General features: G+C 35.7%; 1 protein-coding gene across 1 annotated transcript; it reads right to left on the minus strand.

Annotated features, from left to right (window-relative positions):
* Positions 1 to 479: 479 nt before the first annotated feature.
* PDC (phosducin) lies at positions 480 to 6,324 on the minus strand. The gene is made up of 3 exons (XM_060009877.1): positions 6,264 to 6,324; positions 3,790 to 3,941; positions 480 to 1,004 (listed from the first exon to the last, which is right to left on the minus strand). Exons 1-3 carry the CDS (start codon positions 6,322 to 6,324, stop codon positions 480 to 482), a joined length of 738 nt encoding a protein of 245 aa, XP_059865860.1.
* Positions 6,325 to 22,141: the final 15,817 nt, after the last annotated feature.

Consider the following 22,141-nt stretch of genomic DNA (forward strand, 5'->3'; position numbering starts at 1 on the left):
GTATTTTGAGTTATATAATGTTTTAAGGCCTTGATAATGTAATATTTGGGAAAGAATAGACTTTAAATAGGAAATGTATTTTCTTATGAGACTTTATTCTTATTACACAAGAAAAAAATTATATTAAAAATATAATTTGAAAAACACAGTAGTAACAATGAGGATAAAACGTGGAGTAAAAAAGCCAACATATAACTTGAAAGGGATTTTTGAAAACTGTCACAATATTATCCATATCCTCTTTATCTACCAAAATATTACTGAAGACTACAATGTATTGAAGTTAAAGCATTATATAAATTTGAGTAACTAATACTAAGAAATGCTAATCATATAATTTTAGTGTCAGTCTGGGTTTTTTTTTTCCCAAATTAGAACAGCCATTACTACACTTGGTGTTCTCTAAAGGAATATAAATGCTACCAAAATCAATGTTCAATGCTTAAAGGAGAAATATGAGACACTGACATAGTGAATCTTTATTCCATATCTTCTTCCATGTTGCTCTGGTCTAGGACATGCATTTCTGTTTCAGGTAATAACCCATATTCATTCAGGAAAGATTCCACATCCCCAGTAAAAAATTCTTCGGCAAACTGTTCAGCAACACTAATGAAATTGCTTATGAGTTCCCCACCTTTGTAGACGAGCAGTGTGGGGAGTACATCTGAGGAAAAGCGGTCCCCAGCACCTGTATTAGAAGCTTTTATTTTACAAAACTTGACCGTAGGGTATTCGGCTGCAAGGCATATTAAGCTACTGTTTAGAGCATCACAGCCCTTAATACCATCTTCATAAATGTGAACAATGATTGTGATTGTTTTCTGCTCCTTTTCAATGGTTTCCAGGAATTGCTCCCCAGATTCCAGCTCATAGACAAACCCATATCTAGGCCCGAAACTCAGCTTCTGGTGCATATCCTGCATACACTGCCTACGGTATTTACGAAGGCAATTTTCATCTTCTTTTTCTCTGTGGATTAGCTCATATTCTTGAACGCTCATCTGGAAATAGATGAAAGAAATGATAGAGATCATTCAGTCAGAAATTTATATTCCTTATAATACCGAACCCATTCTCAACTTAAAGAGTTTGCATTGGCTGTCCCCCCTACCTCCTGAGATGGCCTTCTCCTTCACCTCATTTGTTCAAATATCACCTTCTTTGATTATTCTACCTAAAAGTGTCCCTGCCCCATGTTCTTTATGCTGGTTTATTTTTCTTCGTAGCAATAAACATTACTTGATATTATAGTATATGTTTCATTGTTTAATATTAGTTTTTCTAACTTTTATGCTGTATGGGGGCAGAATTTAGTGTCTGGCACATAATAGGGGTTCAGTAATTATTTCATGACTAAATACATGCATAAGTTTTGCTAAATATAGTTGAGCTATGAGATGGTCATGAAATGTGCCACTTTGGGTGAAAAAAATCCAGCAAGGTCTACTCTAGAGTGACTTTCATAAAAGTGTATACACATGCTCATACATGCACAAGTGCCTGTACACGCACTTAAATGTGTTTCCAACAAATGCCTTTGGACATTATTGTCTCCTCCACAAAAGTTGTGAAAAAGATTTTTTCTTATCACTTACTAATTTTTTTGGAATATGTAGGATGGAATTTAAGAAAGACAGCTTTTACTACTATTTGGAGTTCACCAGATTAGCCAAAAGACCAGCAGCATCACCATTACCTGAGAAGTCCTGGGAAATGCAAATTTGGGGATGCCACCCCAGATCTACTGAATCAGACTCTGTGTGAGCCTGAGTGAGACATGTTTAAACAAGCCCTCTAGGTGATTCATATGCACTGGTTTAGGCTAAAATGAGAAAAGACCTAACTTCTATCTTCCAAGACAGCTACTTTTCACTGAAGCTGGAATATAAAATTACCTGCAGAGCCTTTCTTAATAGCTATGTCATTATTAACTTAGTCAATAGAATGTTAAACACCCTTTCCCTTCACATACACACACACACACACACAAGATATAAAGGAGTGATGATGGGACATAGTGTGACTAAGAGATGTGGAGCAGCCCCAGAACCAGGGAAGTTGGACGACTCCCAAATTTATGGAAAATCTACTATGTCTTAGACAATTAAATAGATTATTTTTCTTAATCTTCACAATAAACATATCAGGTAGTTTTTTTTACAGAAGATACTGAGATTAAGTAGAAGTATTTGGTGCTTTCATTATTTCCTTTTCTTGTTTCTTCCTCCTATATTTGTTTTTCTAATGTCTTCATTCTTATTATTGTTTTCTGCTTTAAAATTATCGTTCCAACTTAATTTGTTTTAATCCTAAACATTGTTAAATGTTTTATATAATTTTTAAGTTGCTACCATAGTTCTGCTAATTTAACAGGCTGAACCACAAAATACTGATTTACATATGCATTTGAGCATTCTTATGAGAACTTGTTCCATTCACATCTTCAGGCAAATAGATATTTAGGCATTCAGATACATTTCTAAAGCTTAACCTTAATACAATATTTTTAATCATTATAATGTCTCACATTTGTATAGCATTTTACATGTTTCAAAATACGTTCTCATTTATTTTCTCTTTAAAACAAGTGAAGGAGGTATTGTTATAGTTCCTCAGATAGGAAAATTTAATTGTCTCATCCACATCACATAGTGACTCAGTGAAGGAACCAAAATCTGAAAACGAGATCTTTTTTTTTTTTTCCACTTCCCTCACAAACATTATATTGCATTAATTTTTTTTTTTGGCTGCGCCAGGTTTTAGTTGCAGCATGAGGACTTCTTAGTTGCAGCATGCATGCGGGATCTAGTACCCTGAACCCAGGCCCCCTGCATTGGGAGCACAGTCTTACCCACTGGACCACTAGGGAAGTCCCTGAAAATGAGATCTTAGATTTGAAGATTTTTTACAAGGGCCAGAAGCCTAGAACCAAGAATACTTCTGATGCAGAGACTGTCTGTTGAGAATCAATATACAACAATCAATATACAACTCATATATACTGGTTTGGAGATAAATAAACCACTAAACTGATTTTTCCCCACAATGAAAATCACCTTATGGTTTCTTTTAGTATTTCTTTAGTATTGCTGTCGTTTTTATATAAATAATATGTGCTAATTATAAAGATTCAAAACTGAACTAAAAGCTAAAGGAAGGAGGTAATAAATACTGAAATTTTACCACTCTGATACTCTAAGATAATCTCCATCAAGATTTTATAGATCATCTTTTCATATTTCACTTTTTTATGTATGTATGACATACACATTATATAATAAGAAATAAGTGAGAATTTTAAAAAATGCTGCTCTTAAAAAAATTATGGATATATTTTTTTCATAGTGTGGCTTATTCTGCTTACCTTCTTCCTCCTCCTTGGAAAGGAGGTTGAGAACTGTCAACCAATCCCACCCTTCCAATTAACCAATATTGTCAATTTGGTGAGTGTCTTTCCATACTTTTCTACATACATGCTCATATAATCATAAACATAATCATAAGCATAAACACAATATACAGTGTTTGTTTTCCATTGCTCTAGAGAATGGGATCACATAACTTAAAATTCTCTGTATCTTACTTTCTCATGTTGTGGAACTACCTCTAAGTCAACTCATGTATTTGTAACTCATTCTTTTAACAGTTGCCATGTATTTCTTAGTATGGGATGACTTTATAGGCATAGGCGTTTACTGCATTTCCTTTTTTTTTTTTGCTAATACAAACAATACTATAATAAAAACACCCTGTAGATTATTTATTTTTGATTTCTTCTTATCTTACCTTTCTGCTGAATCTTTCTTTTGAGTCTTTGTCATCTCCACTCTGAGGAGAAGACATTTGTCTGAGAATCTCCTTCTTACTAGGTGGGAATGAATTATTATCTTCACTCTCCAATTTAAACTTTCTCCAATCATTTATTACTCCTTTGGGTCCTGGAATAAAATTTAAAACAAATTGTTTTCCTTTTTACTTTCCAAGGACTATTTACACAATTGATATTGCCATGGGAATAGACTTGCTATCTTCTGTATCAGAAAAATTATCTTATTTGGGCTAGAAATTTCTGACTGCCTTGCTCATAGAAATGTTCTCCCACATTAATCTTGTTAAGTGGGTTTTGACTACGAATCTTTCTATAACATCTGTGTTAATGAAAATACAAATTATGCACTTTGAGCTATTGGAAAAAATTGTGGGTAAAGATATTTAAAAATTAGAGTATAGAGAGGAAACTAGAATTTTAGAAAAATAGTACTGTAATTAAATAAGAAAGAAACTTCAGCAATAAACTAAAATTGGAAGCACACTATTTTTTTTTATTTTCGGTACACGGGCCTCTCACTGTTGTGGCCTCTCCCGTTGCGGAGCACAGGCTCCGGACACACAGGCTCAGCGGCCATGGCTCACGGGCCTAGCCGCTCCGTGGCATGTGGGATCTTCCTGGACCGGGGCACAAACCCGCGTCCCCTGCATCGGCAGGCGGACTCTCAACCACTGCGCCACCAGGGAAGACCTGGAAGCACACTATTAACAAAGGAAACTAGGATTTGGGGGGAAACAGATTGAAATGTTATCAAGATCCAGAGAACAATAATGACAATAGCACTTAAACGACAACCAGTAAGAGGGAGGCCTGACTTCAATTAAAACTAAAATGGCTTTAAGAAACTTATTATATAACCATTCAATTCTTTCTAAGATCCTAAGAATCTTTTTACAAATATAGAAAAGATGGAATTTGCAGATTTAAGAATATTAATTAAATCAAGGATGATCTAACTGAAGTTCTGATGTTCAGTTGCCCTGATAAATAATAACAGTGTTTGGAAGAAGGTCTAAATTCTTGAAAATATGGAGTTTTAAATATCCTTCACTAAAACTTAACCATATCCATACTTTAATATTGTATTACGTATGTAGATGTATTCTCTCTCCCACATATTTCCTAATAATTTTTATTTATATAATAATAATATACAATTTTAATATAAATTTATTTATATTATGTTCAGACAATCGATTTTTTTTACTTACTTGCATAGTCTTCATTTTCCAGATGTGTCTTCTGCATATACAAAATATGCATGTGTATAGCATGCGTTTATGTGTGAAGAAAAGAGAATCCCTTTTTTTCCTCTTTTTTTACAAATGGTAGTATATTATGCACACTTCTGTTCACTTTTCTTTTTTTACTTCATAATATATCTTAGAGTTTTTTTCACATATATACATAAACATCCTTTTTTAAAAATGGAGGCATGGTATTCTACTATGTAGATATTAATTTACTTAGTTTCTTATTGATGTAAATGGTTGCTCCACATTTTTTCTCTGACATATTATTCTGAGTGAAGAACCCTACACATACATTTTTTTTCCTCTCTGTTCAGGTCCACATATAGGTAATGGTAGTAAAATTGCTTGGTCAAAAAGCATATATATTTCTAATTTTAATATTGCTAAACTACCTTTAAAGAGGTTGTACCAATTTACACTGCTACCAGTAATGTATGAGTATGCCTCTTTCCAAAGTATGATATTAAACTTTTTTACTTTTACAAACCATGTGAAAAAAACATATTTCACTATATAGTTCTAACTTTGTAAGTGCCTATAAATTTTTTTTTCTAAATAGTCTATTCTATATTTTGCCCATTTCTCCATTTGGTTGTTGGTTTTATTCTTACTGATTTGTAGAAATTTTAGTATATATTAGGAAATTCACCCTTTGTCAGTTAGTTGCAAATGTTTTTCCTCAATTTGTTAAATTTTTTTTGGATTTTGCTCCTGATGACTTTTACCAGACAGCAGACATTTGCTTCCCCCCTTTCCTTCCTCCCTCCCTCCCTCCCTCCCTCTCTCCCTCCCTCCCTCCCTCCCTTCTTTCCTTCCTTCCTTCCTTCCTTCCTTTCCTCATTTCTATAGCTGAATTTATCAATCTTCCTTTATGGTTTCTTGGTTTTGTGTCATACTTAGAAGGTATTCTAAATACTGCCACTATGAAATTAGTTTCCATGCATTTTTGTTTAGTACTCATATGAATTCATTCAAACTCAAATTGACATCTAATTAAAACTGTTCTAAAAGTATTTGATTTCACATTAATTTATCCAGTCAAATATTTTTTAGATGATTCCACAACCCATTCAAAGGTATTACTTAAATTTCACACTGAATATTGGCAATAAGAACATTAGAGATCTCCAGATCTAATTTTAATTTTATAATTATTTTTTCCTTTTAACTTTGCTTACCTGTGTGTGTGGCCTGTCCTTCAGAGTCTTCCTCCAAACTTTGCCTTTTGGCTCCTTCCATTTTAGAGATTCAGATTTGATATAATCTATAGGATAAACAAAGAAATAATGATGGCAGATGAATTCTAGGAGAAATATATGTATATATTCTGCTGCCAGGTTCCATGTAAGTTAAGGGTTATCACTAAGTGATGAAGTGTTTAGTTTTCTATCTACCTTGTAAAAGCACATTAATTTAATATTTGTGTCCTTAAAGATATTTGGACCTAAGAATTTTACATAATTTATAGTTTGTCTTTTTTTACTTAAAAAGCCTTCAGCTTGGGTCCATGTACTTAGTAAACATTACTTATTACTGATTTTCTTTTTTATTACTGTTACCAAATTTCATAAAATTATATTCTAATCATTTTATATAATAATAATATTTTAATTAATAATAATTATATACTTACTATGAACACTTGTATGTGCCAGGCATTGTACCAATCATTTTATTGTATCAAAAGTCACTTAATTCTCACACAACCATATATAGCAGGGACAATTGTTAATGCCATTTTACAAGTGAGGAAGCTGAAGGACAGGGAGTTTAAGTTCTACTTGCCTAAGATCACATAGTAAGTGGTGGAGCAAGGATTTGAATCTACATTTGATTTTAGAGCTGTCTTAAAGCATTACACTATTAATGGAAGTTAAAATACTGTGTCATTTTTTCTCAGTGTGATTTGACAAATCCAGCTTCTGAACTGGCATTAAAGAACTATGATCTAAGGAATAGTGTGATTCGAAGCCTAACACTGTAACTTCTCTCCATACCATAAAGCACGTTTTGGTGACGTTACCCACCAAGCAAATGAAAACAGCCAGTAACTATGCCTATAGAATTTTGAGAAGCTAAAATTTGTCACAAAATCTACCAAAAGCACATGGAGTTTTATTCTTAGGAAACTCCGTGATGCCTTCATGTAGAACCTATTTATTCCTAGTTCACATTCAAATCCAACTTATTTGCCTATTTATTTTTCCATTATCTGGAAAACTCTATTATACATACTGACACATTCCCCAAGAAGGTCCATATAGTTGTGACTTTCTTGAAATTTTCAAGTCAAGGAGGGTATACTGACAGGGGATATGCTATCTTTTTACTCTTTCTCCTTCTTCTACCCTTTCCCCTTTGCCTCTTTCTTTCAAAGTCAGTTATTTTTAGATTAATTAATTAATTTATTTATTTTTGGCTGCATTGGGTCTTCATTGCTGCTCATGGGCTCTCCCTAGTTCTGGCAAGTGGGGGCTACTCTTCGCTGCGTTGCTCGGGCTTCTCATTGCAGTGGCTTCTCTTGTTGCGGAGCATGGGCTCTAGGTGCGCAGGTGTCAGTAGTTGTGGCACACAGGCTCAGTAGTTGTGTCACACAGGCTTAGTTGCTCCATGGCATGTGGGATCTTCCTGGACCAGGGCTCGAACCCCTGTCCCCTGCACTGGCAGGTAGATTCTTAACCACTGCACCACCAGGGAAGTCCTCAAAGTCAGTTTTAAGCAATGATATCACCCAGCTTATGCTTTGATCCCATCTTAGTTTTTTGTTGATAAACACTGAGCTTGGTCTGTTTAGTGATTTCCCGAGGCACAGAATGGTAAAACAGAACTCTTTGTCTTGATTCCTTTTTGGCTCGGACTTCTGCCCAACATTTGGACTGGTATCTTAATTTTATTGTTTCCCTCATTACAGTTCCTACCCAGAATCAGAGGAGGTCAAAGGTCTTTGCCAATTTGATTTGCCAATTTGAACAAGAAAAGACCTTTAAGAGAAGGCTGTCAAGGGAATGCCAGTCCGTTCCACAGTATTTATGTAGCTATAAATGTAATAGAGAATTTTAAGTCTGAATGGATTTAGTAGTGAAAAAGAATAAAAGATAATGAAAATAAGAGAAAATGGAAATAAATAAATGTTGTTGGACAAAAGAGGCTACTTAATTACTTAATGCAATTATTTAAAAATAATTTTTGCATCTAAGAAAAATGAGTATTATAAGTTTGCTTCAAAAGACCACTGCAGGGCTTCCCTGGTGGCGCAGTGATTGAGAGTCCGCCTGCCGATGCAGGGGACACGGGTCCGTGCCCCGGTCCGGGAGGATCCCACATGCCGCGGAGCGGCTGGACCCGTGAGCCATAGCCGCTGAGCCTGCGCGTACGGAGCCTGTGCTCCGCAACGGGAGGGGCCACAACGGTGAGAGGCCCGCGTACCGCAAAAAAAAAAAAAAAAAAAAAAAAAGACCACTGCAGAACAAAGTAATGGAAACTATTTCATAACTTCAATAGCTATTTAGTCCCCGGAAAAGTAGAGACTCAAGACAGTCTCTTTTATTTTGCAAAAGTAGATTGATAATTTGGGGTAGCTACTATTCACAATAAATATATATAAGTTTAAGAAATCCTAAAAATAATTTTATTTCAAATCGTGAAGAGACAGAAGCATAGATTATTTCTTGACCTGTTTCTTGCCAACCTAGTTGGCAATCTAGTGGAGAAAAAAAGAAATTTCACTTTTCAAAAAGACTTTCACCAATTTCAAGGAATTCCTTTACTGAAGAGATAATCCAGTTACATGGGGGAAAACCTGTTTCATTGATTGGATTAGCATATGTTAGGAATAGACTATGGGCCAGGCATTCCCCTGGGCTCTGACTTACATGAAGAACAAAACTCTTCTAGTATGGCATTCACAAATACTAAGACTGAAGTCAGCTGGGTTACCTATGTAGTAAAAGACAGAGTCTGTTCCTTACCTAATGCCTCCATTTGAGTTAGAGTACAAAGATTGGTGAAATTTACTACTAAGGGAACCAGTCAACGGAGACAGAAATTTGAAGAAAAATATTGAAATATGAGGCATATTTGCTTTCACTGCTTGAAGACACTGTAGAGGAAGACACAAGTCTAGTGTAATTAGCTATTGATATATTTGACCTGCCCACCTGTTAATATCCCCCGTCATTAACTTACTATGAGGCTTTCTGATTATCTCAAATAATTTATCTTCTTCAAAATTTGCTTTAATATCCTAAAATTAATCCAGTTAGTATTTGGAAGGTGCTCAGATGCTTACACATAGTAAGTGTATATAAGTCTATAAAATAAAATATATCTTTTACATTTCTATCTTTTATGTTTCTATATATAATGTAACAGTCATTTTAAAAATATGATCAATATTTGGTATTATTAGTGGCTAATAAATTCCATGTCTGCTTTAGGTTAAAGGATTTAAAGTAACAATAGGATTATTACAAGACTTTGGGTTATTGTAAACACATGCTGTGTGATTGGAAATTAGTGATAAAGTAGGGCAAGAAGACAAAAAAATCTGCCACCTTCCCCAAGATTTACTGTGGTTCAAGAGTTACTGTATTTTCCATATGATATATTATAAAAATCTGTGATGTTGTTCCTTTTTGATTTTAGACAGTTATAATACTGTTTCAATTAATAAAATCTGTGTTAAGTAAAAATTGTGTTTGCATGAACTTTGACAGAATGTCACTCACTCAAATGGGTACTACCAAACTCTTTTTTTTTTTGAATCTCTTTTTTTTTTTTTTTTTTTTTTGCGGTACGCGGGCCTCTCACTGTTGTGGCCTCTCCCATTGCGGAGCACAGGCTCCGGACGCGCAGGATCAGCGCCCATGGCTCACGGGCCCAGCCGCTCCGCAGCATGTGGGATCTTCCCAGACCGGGGCACGAACCCGCGTCCCCTGCATCGACAGGCAGACTCCCAACCACTGCGCCACCAGGGAAGCCCTTTTTTTTTATATATATCTTTATTGCAGTATATATAATTGCTTTACAATGTTGTATTAGTTTCTTCTGTACAACAAAGTGAATCAGCTATATGTATACATATATCCCCATACCCCTCCCTCTTGCATCTCCCTCCCACCCTCCCTATCCCACCCCTCTAGGTCATCACAAAACATTGAGCTGATCTCCCTGTGCTATGCAGCAGCTTCCCACTAGCCATAAATTTTACATACCAAACTCTTTAAAAGTAAAAGTAAATATTGGTGAGAAATATAGTTTAAAAGTATAATTTACCAAGTTAGTGTTTATTTTCCTCTTAGTTTAGGATTTTAATAGTAGTTTAAAATAATAGCTTATGTGGGATAAGAGTTTTCGAACTTTGTCCTCAAAACTCTAACACCTCCCATCCATGGTTTAGTAATTATTAAGAAATAAAATGACACAATTTAAAACAATTTTTCTTTTAGTTCCTGTTTTGCACATAATAGTGATAATCTAGAATATAAAGGAAGTAAAATTCTTAAGTATTTGTTTTAAAAAACTCTCTAAAATCCCCAAATCCACCCCTAAAATATTTCATTATCATCATTATTCTTGTTCACATGACACTGTGATGATGACATTTGTTTATCATTTCATATATGTTGATCTAATCTAATCAGAACATCTAGTTTAGAATTTACTGTAGATTCTCAGTGTTCCAGAAGAGCTTTGCTTTCAATACTAACTGTTGTAATTTACTGGTAGGTTTTCAAATAGTGGGCTCATCTCATCACTGTTTAAGGTATGGGCTCATCTCATACCTTAAACTGATTTTTCTCCTAGCATCCACAGCAATTTGTAGAACTTATTTTTACATGCTTCACTACTGTAAGTTCTTCCAGGACAGAGATTAGTCTTCACTTGTCATTGCCTTACTTCTTTTTTTTTTTTTTGCGGTACGTGGGCCTCTCACCGCTGCGGCCTCTCCCACTCCGGACGCGCAGGCCCAGCGGCCACGGCTCACGGGCCCAGCCGCTCCATGGCACGTGGGATCCTCCCGGACTGGGGCATGAACCCGTGCCCCCTGCATCAGCAGGCGGACCCTCAACCACTGCGCCACCAGGGAAGCCTGCCTTACTTCTTATAACTGTTTCACATGTTATAAAAAATCCATAAATGACAGCAGCAATTTTGAAAGAATATAAGTGCTGGTACTTTATACACACTGTTTTAAATTTTCACAGAACAATTTTCCTCATTTTTCAGATGTGAATTCTCAGGCTCTGGGAGTTTCAGTGACTTGCCAACACTCACAGAGGTAGTATGGAGTAGATAGAGCTAAATTTCAAATCCAGGTTTCTCTGACTTTCAAATCTCTAAAATACTTTTTTTCCACTTTGCCATCACCTATTCAATAGCATGCTTAATGAATGAATGAATGAAACAAATCAACCTAATTTTTGCATAAGCATTAAAACCAAGATAAGAATATGAAAAATAACAGATCAATAAGTCACCATGTCCTTGTTCTTTGAGATAGCGTTTATTCTAATGATATATTTCTTGAGATAGTATTTATTTAAATTATATTTTTCTTGAGATAGTACTTATATGAATTATATATGTCTCTGTTTGGATTAAACCTCATTCATTTATACTAAATGTAATAGAAGAGTCTATTTATTCCAAGTTATCTGAGTTAATTCTAAATGACTGATAATGACTGTAAAGTTAATACAAAAGACAAAATGGCTTTGCTTGCTGTTGGGTCTTGACCATCATACATACTGATTGAGAATTTATCATCAATCGTATGTCTCTGGATCACTCATAAAAGCAAGTGTAATAGGCAATATACATCAATTATGTATCAAAATAAAACTACAAAACGCTCTTTATAGAACTACCCTTGCTTGTGTAGCAAAATTAAGGAACTGTTACACTGAGCTTTGTGTGGAGATTTGTGCAACTAAGTGAGATACTTCACTCAAGGACTCATCTCAACCTTTTTGAAAGAATTAATTCTGTACTCCAAAGAACAACATTTGAATTTTTAAATGTAATTGAAGTAACAATTCTATGGCTTCAGCAATCTTTAAGATCAATTTCTAAAATTAAGCCTGTTTCTTAGTCCTGTTTTTATGTAGCTCAACTTTTATATAAAAATCTTCTCAATGTGTGGCATATCTTTGGAAACTAACACTTAATCTTTCAAACTTTATGCCACTTTTCTATTTGTCAAAAATCACATGTAAACATAGTTTCCTGGTAACTGAGTCTTCTTGGGCTGCTATAACAAAATATTACAGACTTTGAGGCTTAAACAACAGAAATTAATTTTCTTACAGTTCTGTAGGCTAGAAGTCTCAGATCAAGGTCTGGCAGGGTTGGGTTCTCGTGAAGCCTCTCTTCCTGTCTTACAGACAGCCACCTTCTTGTGTCTTATATGACAGAGAGAGGGGGAGCTCTGGTATCCCTTCTTGTTAGGACACTAATCCTATGGATCAGGGTCTTACCCTCATAACCTCATTTAACCATTAACCTCATTATTTCCATATTAATTACTATCTCAAGATACCATCACATCTGGGGTTAGGTCATCAACATATGAATTTGGGGGAACACAGTTCAGTTCATAGCACCTGGCTCTTACTTTTGTAAAGAATTATCTAAATTATGTAATAGATGATGGCCACTATTTCTGTGCTTTGGGCCTGAATAGCCCATCTTTTCCCTAATTTCTAAAGCTTTGGGGCCTCTATGTTTCAGGGTTCCCCATCTATCCTTTAAGAATTGCAGGTAGGGAAATGAGGCATACCTAGGATTATGTTGTCCAATTTTTGGATTGTTTATTAGTTCTTTCCTTGCTTCTGGACCTGCATTCCTGGGTTGCCACAGAAGGTTCTATAAAAATATAGGCCAGGAAACCCCTACATATCAAATAATACAAATGCCAGTTATTTTCTTGGCCAGTCTCTGGGTTGTTCTGATGTCCTTAGGAAAACATTGGCATTCTATACTAATTGCAATACAATCTAGAGTGTTGTGTAAAGGTAAATCAGAAGAGTGATACATAGACTTTGGTTAGAATGTATGGGTTCACCTTGATCTAGGTCAGATCAAATAACTAGTTGTAGATCTAAGAATACACTGTGTATCAGTATTTTCCATACAGAAGGAAAAAAGCTGTTTTAGGCATTACAATAACTATTATTTTCTGTTGAGAAATAAAAGCTATAAATGCCAGGGGAAAGAAAAGGCCCAATAGAAGTATTCCATTTTATTTAGTAGGGCTGAGGTTCAGGTAAATGTGTTTTCATTCTTTTTCTTATTTTAATTGTAGTTTAAGGTTTTAGATTCTGTATTCTGATACTGGTTTCCTTAAGTACAAAGTAAAGAGGTTAACCAAAGATTAAAATGAACTTCCCATGACATACATGACATCTTTCCATGGACATAAAAAATGTAAAAAAGAACATTAAAGTATCTTTAATGTGAAAATTTCAAAATATTTTTTTGTTGTTGTGCAATTTAAAACAAATAACCTTCCCTCTCTCTTATACATGAATGCATATGTTCCCTTCTGGAAACATGGAATAAGAAGCTGTTTTAGAGAAGGTGCTATACTAAAAATGACATTATTTTGTCTGAACATGATTAGTCATGGAATATAAATAACCAACTGGGAGTAAAGTACTGAAATGCTGGATTAAAATAATTCTTTAACTTAACTGAAGTGGAATGTAGCAAATTATCTATCTTTAAGGCATACTTGGAACATACTGTGTTATTAGGTGGCTGAAACCAAGCAAAACTGCTAGGTGAGAAAAATCTATAGAAATTCTGCTTCACCTTCAATTTTGATAGAAACCTAGATTCTGTGTCTTGGTCTATGCTCCATAAGGGTAATACACTGTGCTGCTCACCCTTGCAGGGCTTCATGTTCTACCCTTTTCCACCTCTAACCATAAATCTTCATAGATCTGTGCCTTCCTTTGTTTTCCAAGGTGACTGTGAGCTAATCTGATCAACTAAGCCAGGTTAATGTTCTCACCAATGCTAATATATTAACGTCAGATGCTTTAAGCCCTGCTACGACTGTCTTCCCCAATGTCATATTGGGCTCCTGTAGAAAACAGTTCTGCTTTTTCTTTCTTATTAAAAAAAAATCATCAGTGGTGGGAATTTCACTTCAGATAGGTCTGACAGCACCACCTCAGATCATGGGAGCTATTACTGGGCTTGTGAAAACTGCATTATCTCTCAAATCACAAAATTAACTGATGATTTCACCCAAGCCATAATTTCCTCTTTCTCTACCCCACCCCACTATTTTATTTACTGACTTTGAGAACTAGAGATTTTTAGTAAGAGTGATGTGGTCTTAGGTTTAATATTAATATAGAGGGGATTTTATGCCTCATAATATATCAGTTAATTTCTTGAATTACTCTCTAATTGGTTTATTTATATATGTCTTCTACCCAGTGAGGAATTAGCTTCTTGTGGGCAGGAACCATGCATTGCAATGCTTCCAAGTGACAGTATAGCATAATGATTAACAACACATAAACACTTGGGTTCAAATATAGCTCTGCCAGTTATTGGCTGTGTGACCTTGAGCAAATCACTAAAATTCTCTGTGCTTTAGTTTTCTTATCTGTAAAATTGGGGTGATAACAGTGTCTACCTCAAATGACTGTGTAAGGATTAAATGATATAAAATGTATTATGTAAAATATGTAGTATTTAATAGTAGGAACTTAATAGGTATTGAGTAGAATGATAATTAATAAGTAATTTAAAATTTTAGATACTAGAACCAAATATTTAAAATTAATAACAGACATTGTCAAACTAATATAAATTTCATTTTGGAATCAATATGTATACGCACTGCTTATGTCTAATTATCTCCCTCACTCAAATATATGTGTGTATGTGTGTGTGTTGTGTGTGTGTATGTAGATATCCACATTCATGTTGTACATTTATCTCAAAGCTGTTTTACATTCTCCTATCACATTACTGACTAAGGTCCTTTACCATCATACTTTGATTTACTTCTAGTTAGGTCTGTTTGCCACAAGGCATTTAAGAATGTGAAACCTGAAAAGGAGATTAATTTGAAGTCATGAAATACAGGCTAATAAAATGTACATGAAATTGCTTTGAAAACAATAGTAGAAAGGTTTTCTGTAAATGTGTACATATGTGGAAAATGGGAGATGAGTATTTATTCGAATGTGACATACTTGTTTTCCAATGAATTACCTCTCTAACTCTGATTTTTCAGCTTATAAGTGATTTTCTGTTTGAATTTCCTTTCAGCATTTATGTCATAGTGATTCATATATATTTTCTGAATTTCAGTTGTCTAGTAGAGTAGGACTTTAAAGAGACAGTAACAACACTCAGGATTTCTGCTGCCACCTTTAGTCACTCTAGTTGTTAATTTGGGGATAGGTCAACTTTTACATTTTTATATCATAAGGAGAGTTTTCTTTAGAAATAAATCCCCAGAAGCATGAATGGAGCATAGGACACACCATCCTCAAAATGGCTGTAACAAATAATGCTGAGCAAATGGTTGGCTCTAAGCAAATGTTCCTTTTCTTTTCCTTACATATAAAACTCACATATTGATGCTATTGAAAACATCCCTTACTTTATTTTTTACTTTTTTCCTCCCTAGTGTCTAAAGTTTATAATAACGTTGACAGAAGAACTGTGATAGAAACTTTAATGTAAGACACTGCAGAGCAGATAGAATGTTTTCTTAGCTTCTACCTTTCTCAGATAGTTTTGATTTTTCAACAAATGAGACAGGCAAGTGAGAGATGTAGGGAGGCTTTTGAACAATTTGTATGTCAGGAATGTATAACAAATAACAATCATATTTGTCAACCAGTATCATCAGTAAAAAATATTCTGGGAAAATAGGAGCTTTCAAATTATAACTGAATTATTGCTCCTAACAAATGAAGAAGACATTAACTTATCCAGGTTTGCTCTTACTACATACAGGTATTATTTTACTTGTTCTGAAGAAAATAGAAATGTCAGAACCTGGTGGGAAATTCAGAGCATATATATCTTGTTTTGAATAATCTCTGTATCTTGTAAAAACACTATACCAGGACATACTATTTGAATTCCATTATAGACATCACAGATGGTTTATATATATATATATATATATATATATATATATATATATATATATATATATATATATATTTGACAATAACTTATGTAACATTAAATCCAGTTTATAAACATAATATTTAGGCAAAAAGCTGCTGTGGAGAATTAAGTGATCTCTAAAATTTTTTCTAGCTTTAACATTAGGTAATTCTAAGTAGCATGCATAATCGTCAAAAATATATATATATATATATATATTTAAAATGGATGCTATAATTAAGAGCTATTTTTGCAGTTAATAAAAATATTCCATGGCAAAAGAATGGGAAAACCTAACTTCATTCATTTTCATGATGCAAACTGTAAGGTTTATTAGTAATAATAATCACCTCCACAGGAGCAAAATGCCAAAAAAAAAAAAACTGAAAGAAAAATTTTACCTAATTTAACAAATATCAACAAACTCCATGTGTTTTCTTTTAAAAACATCATTTCTGTCTCATTAAATTTTTGAAGTAAACTTCTTGAAACAGACAACATTTTCCCACTTTAAAGATTAAAAAACAAAACACAAAACAAAAAATATAATATCAAGAAGAAAGCCCAAGAACACACAACTTGTTAAGTATTTGGTTCAGAGGTCTGAGAGTGCTTTAGTGCTGAACGTTAATGCTCCCTCTCCCAGCTCGGGAGTCAACTCTTCAAATATAAAGTTCAAGGAATCATCACTTCTTTCTTTCAGTTCTCCCTTCACTTAAAGGAAGGACTGAAGAATTATAAATTTCAAAATTAATACTCTATTCATGGTTTTAACTTTCTAGAGTATCAGACTCAAAATTGTGTGTTTACTCTGAACTTACATTAGTGAAGGTGACTGGTGCAAATTAACTTTAAAACGGAAAGATACACAGTATTTAGTTATCTTCATAGTAGATAAATATTATTTAATGTTACTTTGCAATATTTTAAAAGAACACACAATAATATATCAACAGTGAAATCATTATTTTTCCCCTAAGGTAAAATTTTAAAAATTATATTATCAAGAAGACTACCTGTAGACTCACAGTTTAGTGCCTGGTGTCCTCGATTGTGTTCAGTGGATAAGATTTACTGTCTGCTGAACTCTCGAAGTGGAACAGGTTTAAGCTCAGATTTAAGATCCCTGGATATTGATGACCTTTACAGAAATAGCTCTGAGCAAGTAATAGGATTGAGGTAAGAGAATTAACAAAGCCTATTTACTAACAGTAAAGCAAAAACAAAAAAATAAATGGAAGAAAACCAAAGAACTTTAAGTCCTGTGGTAAAATGCACAACCTAAGATTTGAGAGTTATGTTTTATTTGGCGGACATTCTTAGGACTTCAAGCCCAGGAGACAGCCTCTCAGATAACGCTGAGAAAACTGTTCCAAAGAGGAGGAGGGGGAAACCAGAATATATAGGAGTTTTTGCAACAGCACCAGGTAGCTGAAACAAAAGATTACTGTTAACAAAAGAAAACTACATATCTCAAATTAAGGAATTTAGTGCTCTTCTATGTTTGGGAAGATGCAAGATTCTGGGCTCGCTGAAATCATTCCTTGGATATTCACCTTAGCTGTCTGGGACCAGTTATCCTGTGTTTCCTCATCCTGAGTTTCCTCAGACTGCACCATCAGGGGTGAGTGCAGTCTGATGACTGCTAGATGGCAGGCATTCCTTGCTTCCATCCTCAGTTCTCTCAAGGCTCACCATGGGGGTTGGCTATAATCGCTGATGGCTGCAACATCCTTTACTGATATGGCAGGCAGTATTTTCTTTCCACATGTCCTATTTTCAGCAAGAGTATTGCCTCTCTTCCCTTCCATGTATGCCCTTCTGGACTGTCTTGCCATTTCGCAATTTTCCAATTTAAACTTTAGTTTAAATATTTCATCCAAATAAAGTATTTTAGGACAGAATGCATGAAAAGAGCATGCAATGTAATTTTCCCAGAATCTTAACTCCCTCTGGAATAGCTTTAGATCTTAATGACTGTAGGTCTGATCAAAGAATCAGAATCACGAAGCTGGAAATGATGAAAGGGTAGTGGCACAAAAGCATAACACTTCAAATTATTTAAGGAAAAAAGAACCTTTTAGTGGGTATCTGTGGAGCTTCAGGATAATCACTGAGAAACAGCATTTGAGATGTCTGACAAAACAATGAAAATAACTTAAACTTTTTGAATAGTTGAAAGTTAGGTTTAAATGAAAACTTGTCTCAACTTCAAAATACTGAATTTCGCAAGAGAAGTCTATAATTACTGTCATCAGATGCTGGGTCCCCCAACCAACATCATGTTAAATTAAATCCTCTGAATTCTGTGTTTATCTTTCTGCTTCTTTATGTGGTGGAGAAAGGAGAGTTCAGGAATAGTTATGGTAAAGTCTGAGTGCTTCCCTTTTTTATTTTAGTGAGCAGGTCCAATATAAATATTCAAAACTTAAATTCTCATATAGGGGATGGAATTTTCAAGTGAACCATTATATACAGGGGCATTTTTTAAAGTGAGGGCCCAGACCATAAAGAAAGCAGTGGTAGGTATCAAATTAGAAAAAGAGAATCACCATGAAAATGGCAATGCAAATATATAGATATAAAGACTGGACAACAGCTGGGAAAAGCTGAAGTTTTAAAAATACCTTATTTGATATATTACCCATATGATATTTTAAAAAAGCAAGATAAAAACATACTCAGAACGCATCACCATACAGTCATATGGTAATGAAGTAAGTCTGCCCCCTAGTGATGTCATTGCTGGTTTCAGACCATTCTAGGAAAAGACTCTGTGGACAGATAAGTGTACATCATGCCTTCTGGTTTTATGGTATTGGAATTCAGACTACATAGATTATAATTTGTTTATGCCTACTCTTTGTGTTAAACTAAAAGAAGTTGGATTGCCTAGACACTGAGTGTTTTGCTTGAATGAGTTTTTTTTTTTTAAAAAAGCTAGTATTTATAATGTCATGAATCACACTAAAAACTTCTCTTTATAAAAGAAAAAATCCAAAGCAATTGTAGATTTGAGATTGAGTGAAAATAGAGTGATTAAGAGGTTGGGCTTCAGAGTCAGACAGACACATACTTAAATTCTGGCTATGTCACTTACAGTAGTGTAATTTTGGGCAAATTACCTAGATTCTTCAAACCCTGGTTTCCTCATTTGAATAATAATAATAATACTAGCGACAACAGCAATAATAATAGCAGCACCAGCTTCATCGGTGTTTTGCAAAAAGTAAAAGTGTCGATACATATGAACTGCATAATTGCTCAATAAATAGTCATTGGTATGATTATTGTTGCTGGGTGAACTTCATGGTCCAAATTTCACAGACTCCAGTGCCCTATTCCCAGCAAAGGAGGAGAGGAATGTAGAAATGTGGAAGATGCCGTGAGCCTTGAAAGTTTAGTAAATCTCTTTGTGATCTCATCTGTGAGAACATCTTTCATAACTTTTTCCAAACAATTGTTAATATATTTATATTTTCTATATATAGCAGATATACTGGGAAATGTTTTATTAATTTAGGTTTAAATTTAAAACATTCCCTTTTATCTGACATTCAGGCCACTATGAATTTAAAGCATGTCTCCTTGCCCTAGGATTTTATGATTTAGGAAATAAGTTTGAGTGTAGTTTCCATACTATTCACAACTGAAAAAAAATACAACCTTGTTTGAACTCTTACTGTGTTCCAAGTACTGTTTTAAGCATGTTACATACTTCATTTTATTTAATCTTCAAAATAGTCTTATGAGGTAGGAAATATTATTCTTTAAAGAGAGAGTTTAAATTTATGGATTCTAATCATATTACCTTTTAGGCACCAATGTTCTCAATGTTTTTAGTCAGTATTCATATAGTAGCCTTTTTATCTACTATAGTTTTTTCATGGTTAAGTGTTCAGAGCTATACATTGAAGGCTGTGTAGTGAATTGGTTGAGGGCACAAGCTGTGAATTATGAAAGATCTTGGTTCCAATTCTGACTCTAGTGTTGACCTTGGGTAAACTGCTTAACTTTTGGGGGCAGTTATTACTTTACATATTGAATGGGGCTAATGTTAACTACTTCATAGATTTATTTTAAGGATTAAGTGACTCAATTAATATAGTGTAAAATGATAGAGTCTGGCACATAATAAGCACTCATTTAATGGTGGTCATTATTTTTGATCAACATGCAATGAGTTACTGATGGATAAAACACACACACACACACACACACACACACTCACACAGCTAGAGACCATAGGAAATGCTAAGCGAAAAATAATATGCTGAGGCTTCTGGGAAGATGGCGGAAGAGTAAGACGCGGCAATCACCTTCCTCCCCACAGATACACCAGAAATACATCTACACGTGGAACAACTCCTACAGAACACGTACTGAATGCTGGCAGAAGACCTCAGACCTCCCAAAAGGCAAGAAGCCCCCCACGTAACTGAGTAGAGCAAAAGAAAAAAGAATAAACAGAGACAAAAGAATAGGGACGGGACCTGCACCAGTGGGAGGGAGCTGTGAAGGAGGAAAGGTTTCCACACACTAGGTAACCCTTTCGTGGGCGGAGACGGCGGGTGGTGGAGGGGGAAAGCTTCGGAGCCGCGGAGGAGAGCACAGCAACAGGGGTGCGGCGGACAAAGCAGAGAGATTCCCGCACAGAGGATCAGGGCCGACCGGCACTCACCAGCTCAAGAGGCTTGTCTGCTCACCCGCCGGGTCGGGCAGGGCCTGGAGTTGAGGCTTGGGCTTCGGTCAGAGTGCCGGGAGAGGACTGGGGTTGGCGGCGTGAACACAGCCTGCAGGGTGTTAGTGCGCCACGGCTAGCCGGGAGGGAGTCCGGGGAAAAGTCTGGACCTGCCGAAGAGGCAAGAGACTTTTTCTTCCCTCTTTGTTTCCTGGTGCGTGAGGAGAGGGGATTAAGAGTGCTGCTTAAAGGAGCTCCAGAGACGGGCGCAAGCTGCGGCTAAAAGCGCGGACCCCAGAGACGGGCATGAGATGCTAAGGCTGCTGCTACCGCCACTAAGAAGCCTGTGTGCGAGCACAGGTCACTATCCACACCCCCCTTCTGGGGAGACTGTGCAGCCCGCCACTGCCAGGGTCCCGGGATCCAGGGACAACTTCCCAGGGAGAATGCACGCCGGCCTCTGCCGCCACAGGCCCGCCCCTCACTCCGAGCGGCTCCCTCCCCCCCGGCCTGAGTGAGCCAGAGTCCCCGAATCAGCGGCTCCTTTAACCCTGTCCTGTCTGAGCGAAAAACAGACGCCCTCCGGCGACCTACACGCAGAGGCGGGGCCAAACCCAAAGCTGAGCCCCTGGGAGCTATGAGAACAAAGAAGAGAAAGGGAAATCTCTCCCAGCAACCTCAGAAGCAGCGGATTAAAGCTCCACAATCAACTTGATGTACCCTGCATCTGTGGAATACATGACTAGACAACGAATCATCCCAAATTGAGGAGGTGGACTTTGAGAGCAAGATTTATAATTTTTTTCCCCTTTTCCTCTTTTAGTGAGTGTGTATGCTTCTGTGTGAGATTTTGTCTGTATAGCTTTGCTTCCACCATTTGTCCTAGGATTCTATCCTTCCATTTTTTTGTTGTTGTTGTTTTTTCATTTTTCTGTTTTTTAAATTTTTTTCTTCTCTTAATTGTTATTTTTTTATTTTAATAACTTTATTACATTTTATCTTACTTTATCTTCTTTCTTCTTTTCCTTTCTTCCCTCCTTCCTTCCTTCCTCCCTCCCTCCCTTCTTTGTTTGTTTCTACTTCTATTAATTCTTTCTTTCTACTTTTTCTTCCCTTTATTCTGAGCCGTATGGATGAAAGGCTCTTGGTGCTGCAGCCAGGAGTCAGTGCTATGCCTCTGAGGTGGGAGAGCCAACTTCAGGACACTGGTCCACAAGGGACCTCCCA

This window comes from Delphinus delphis, chromosome 1 (genome assembly GCF_949987515.2).
Source record: "Delphinus delphis chromosome 1, mDelDel1.2, whole genome shotgun sequence".
Classification (NCBI taxonomy): domain Eukaryota; kingdom Metazoa; phylum Chordata; class Mammalia; order Artiodactyla; family Delphinidae; genus Delphinus; species Delphinus delphis.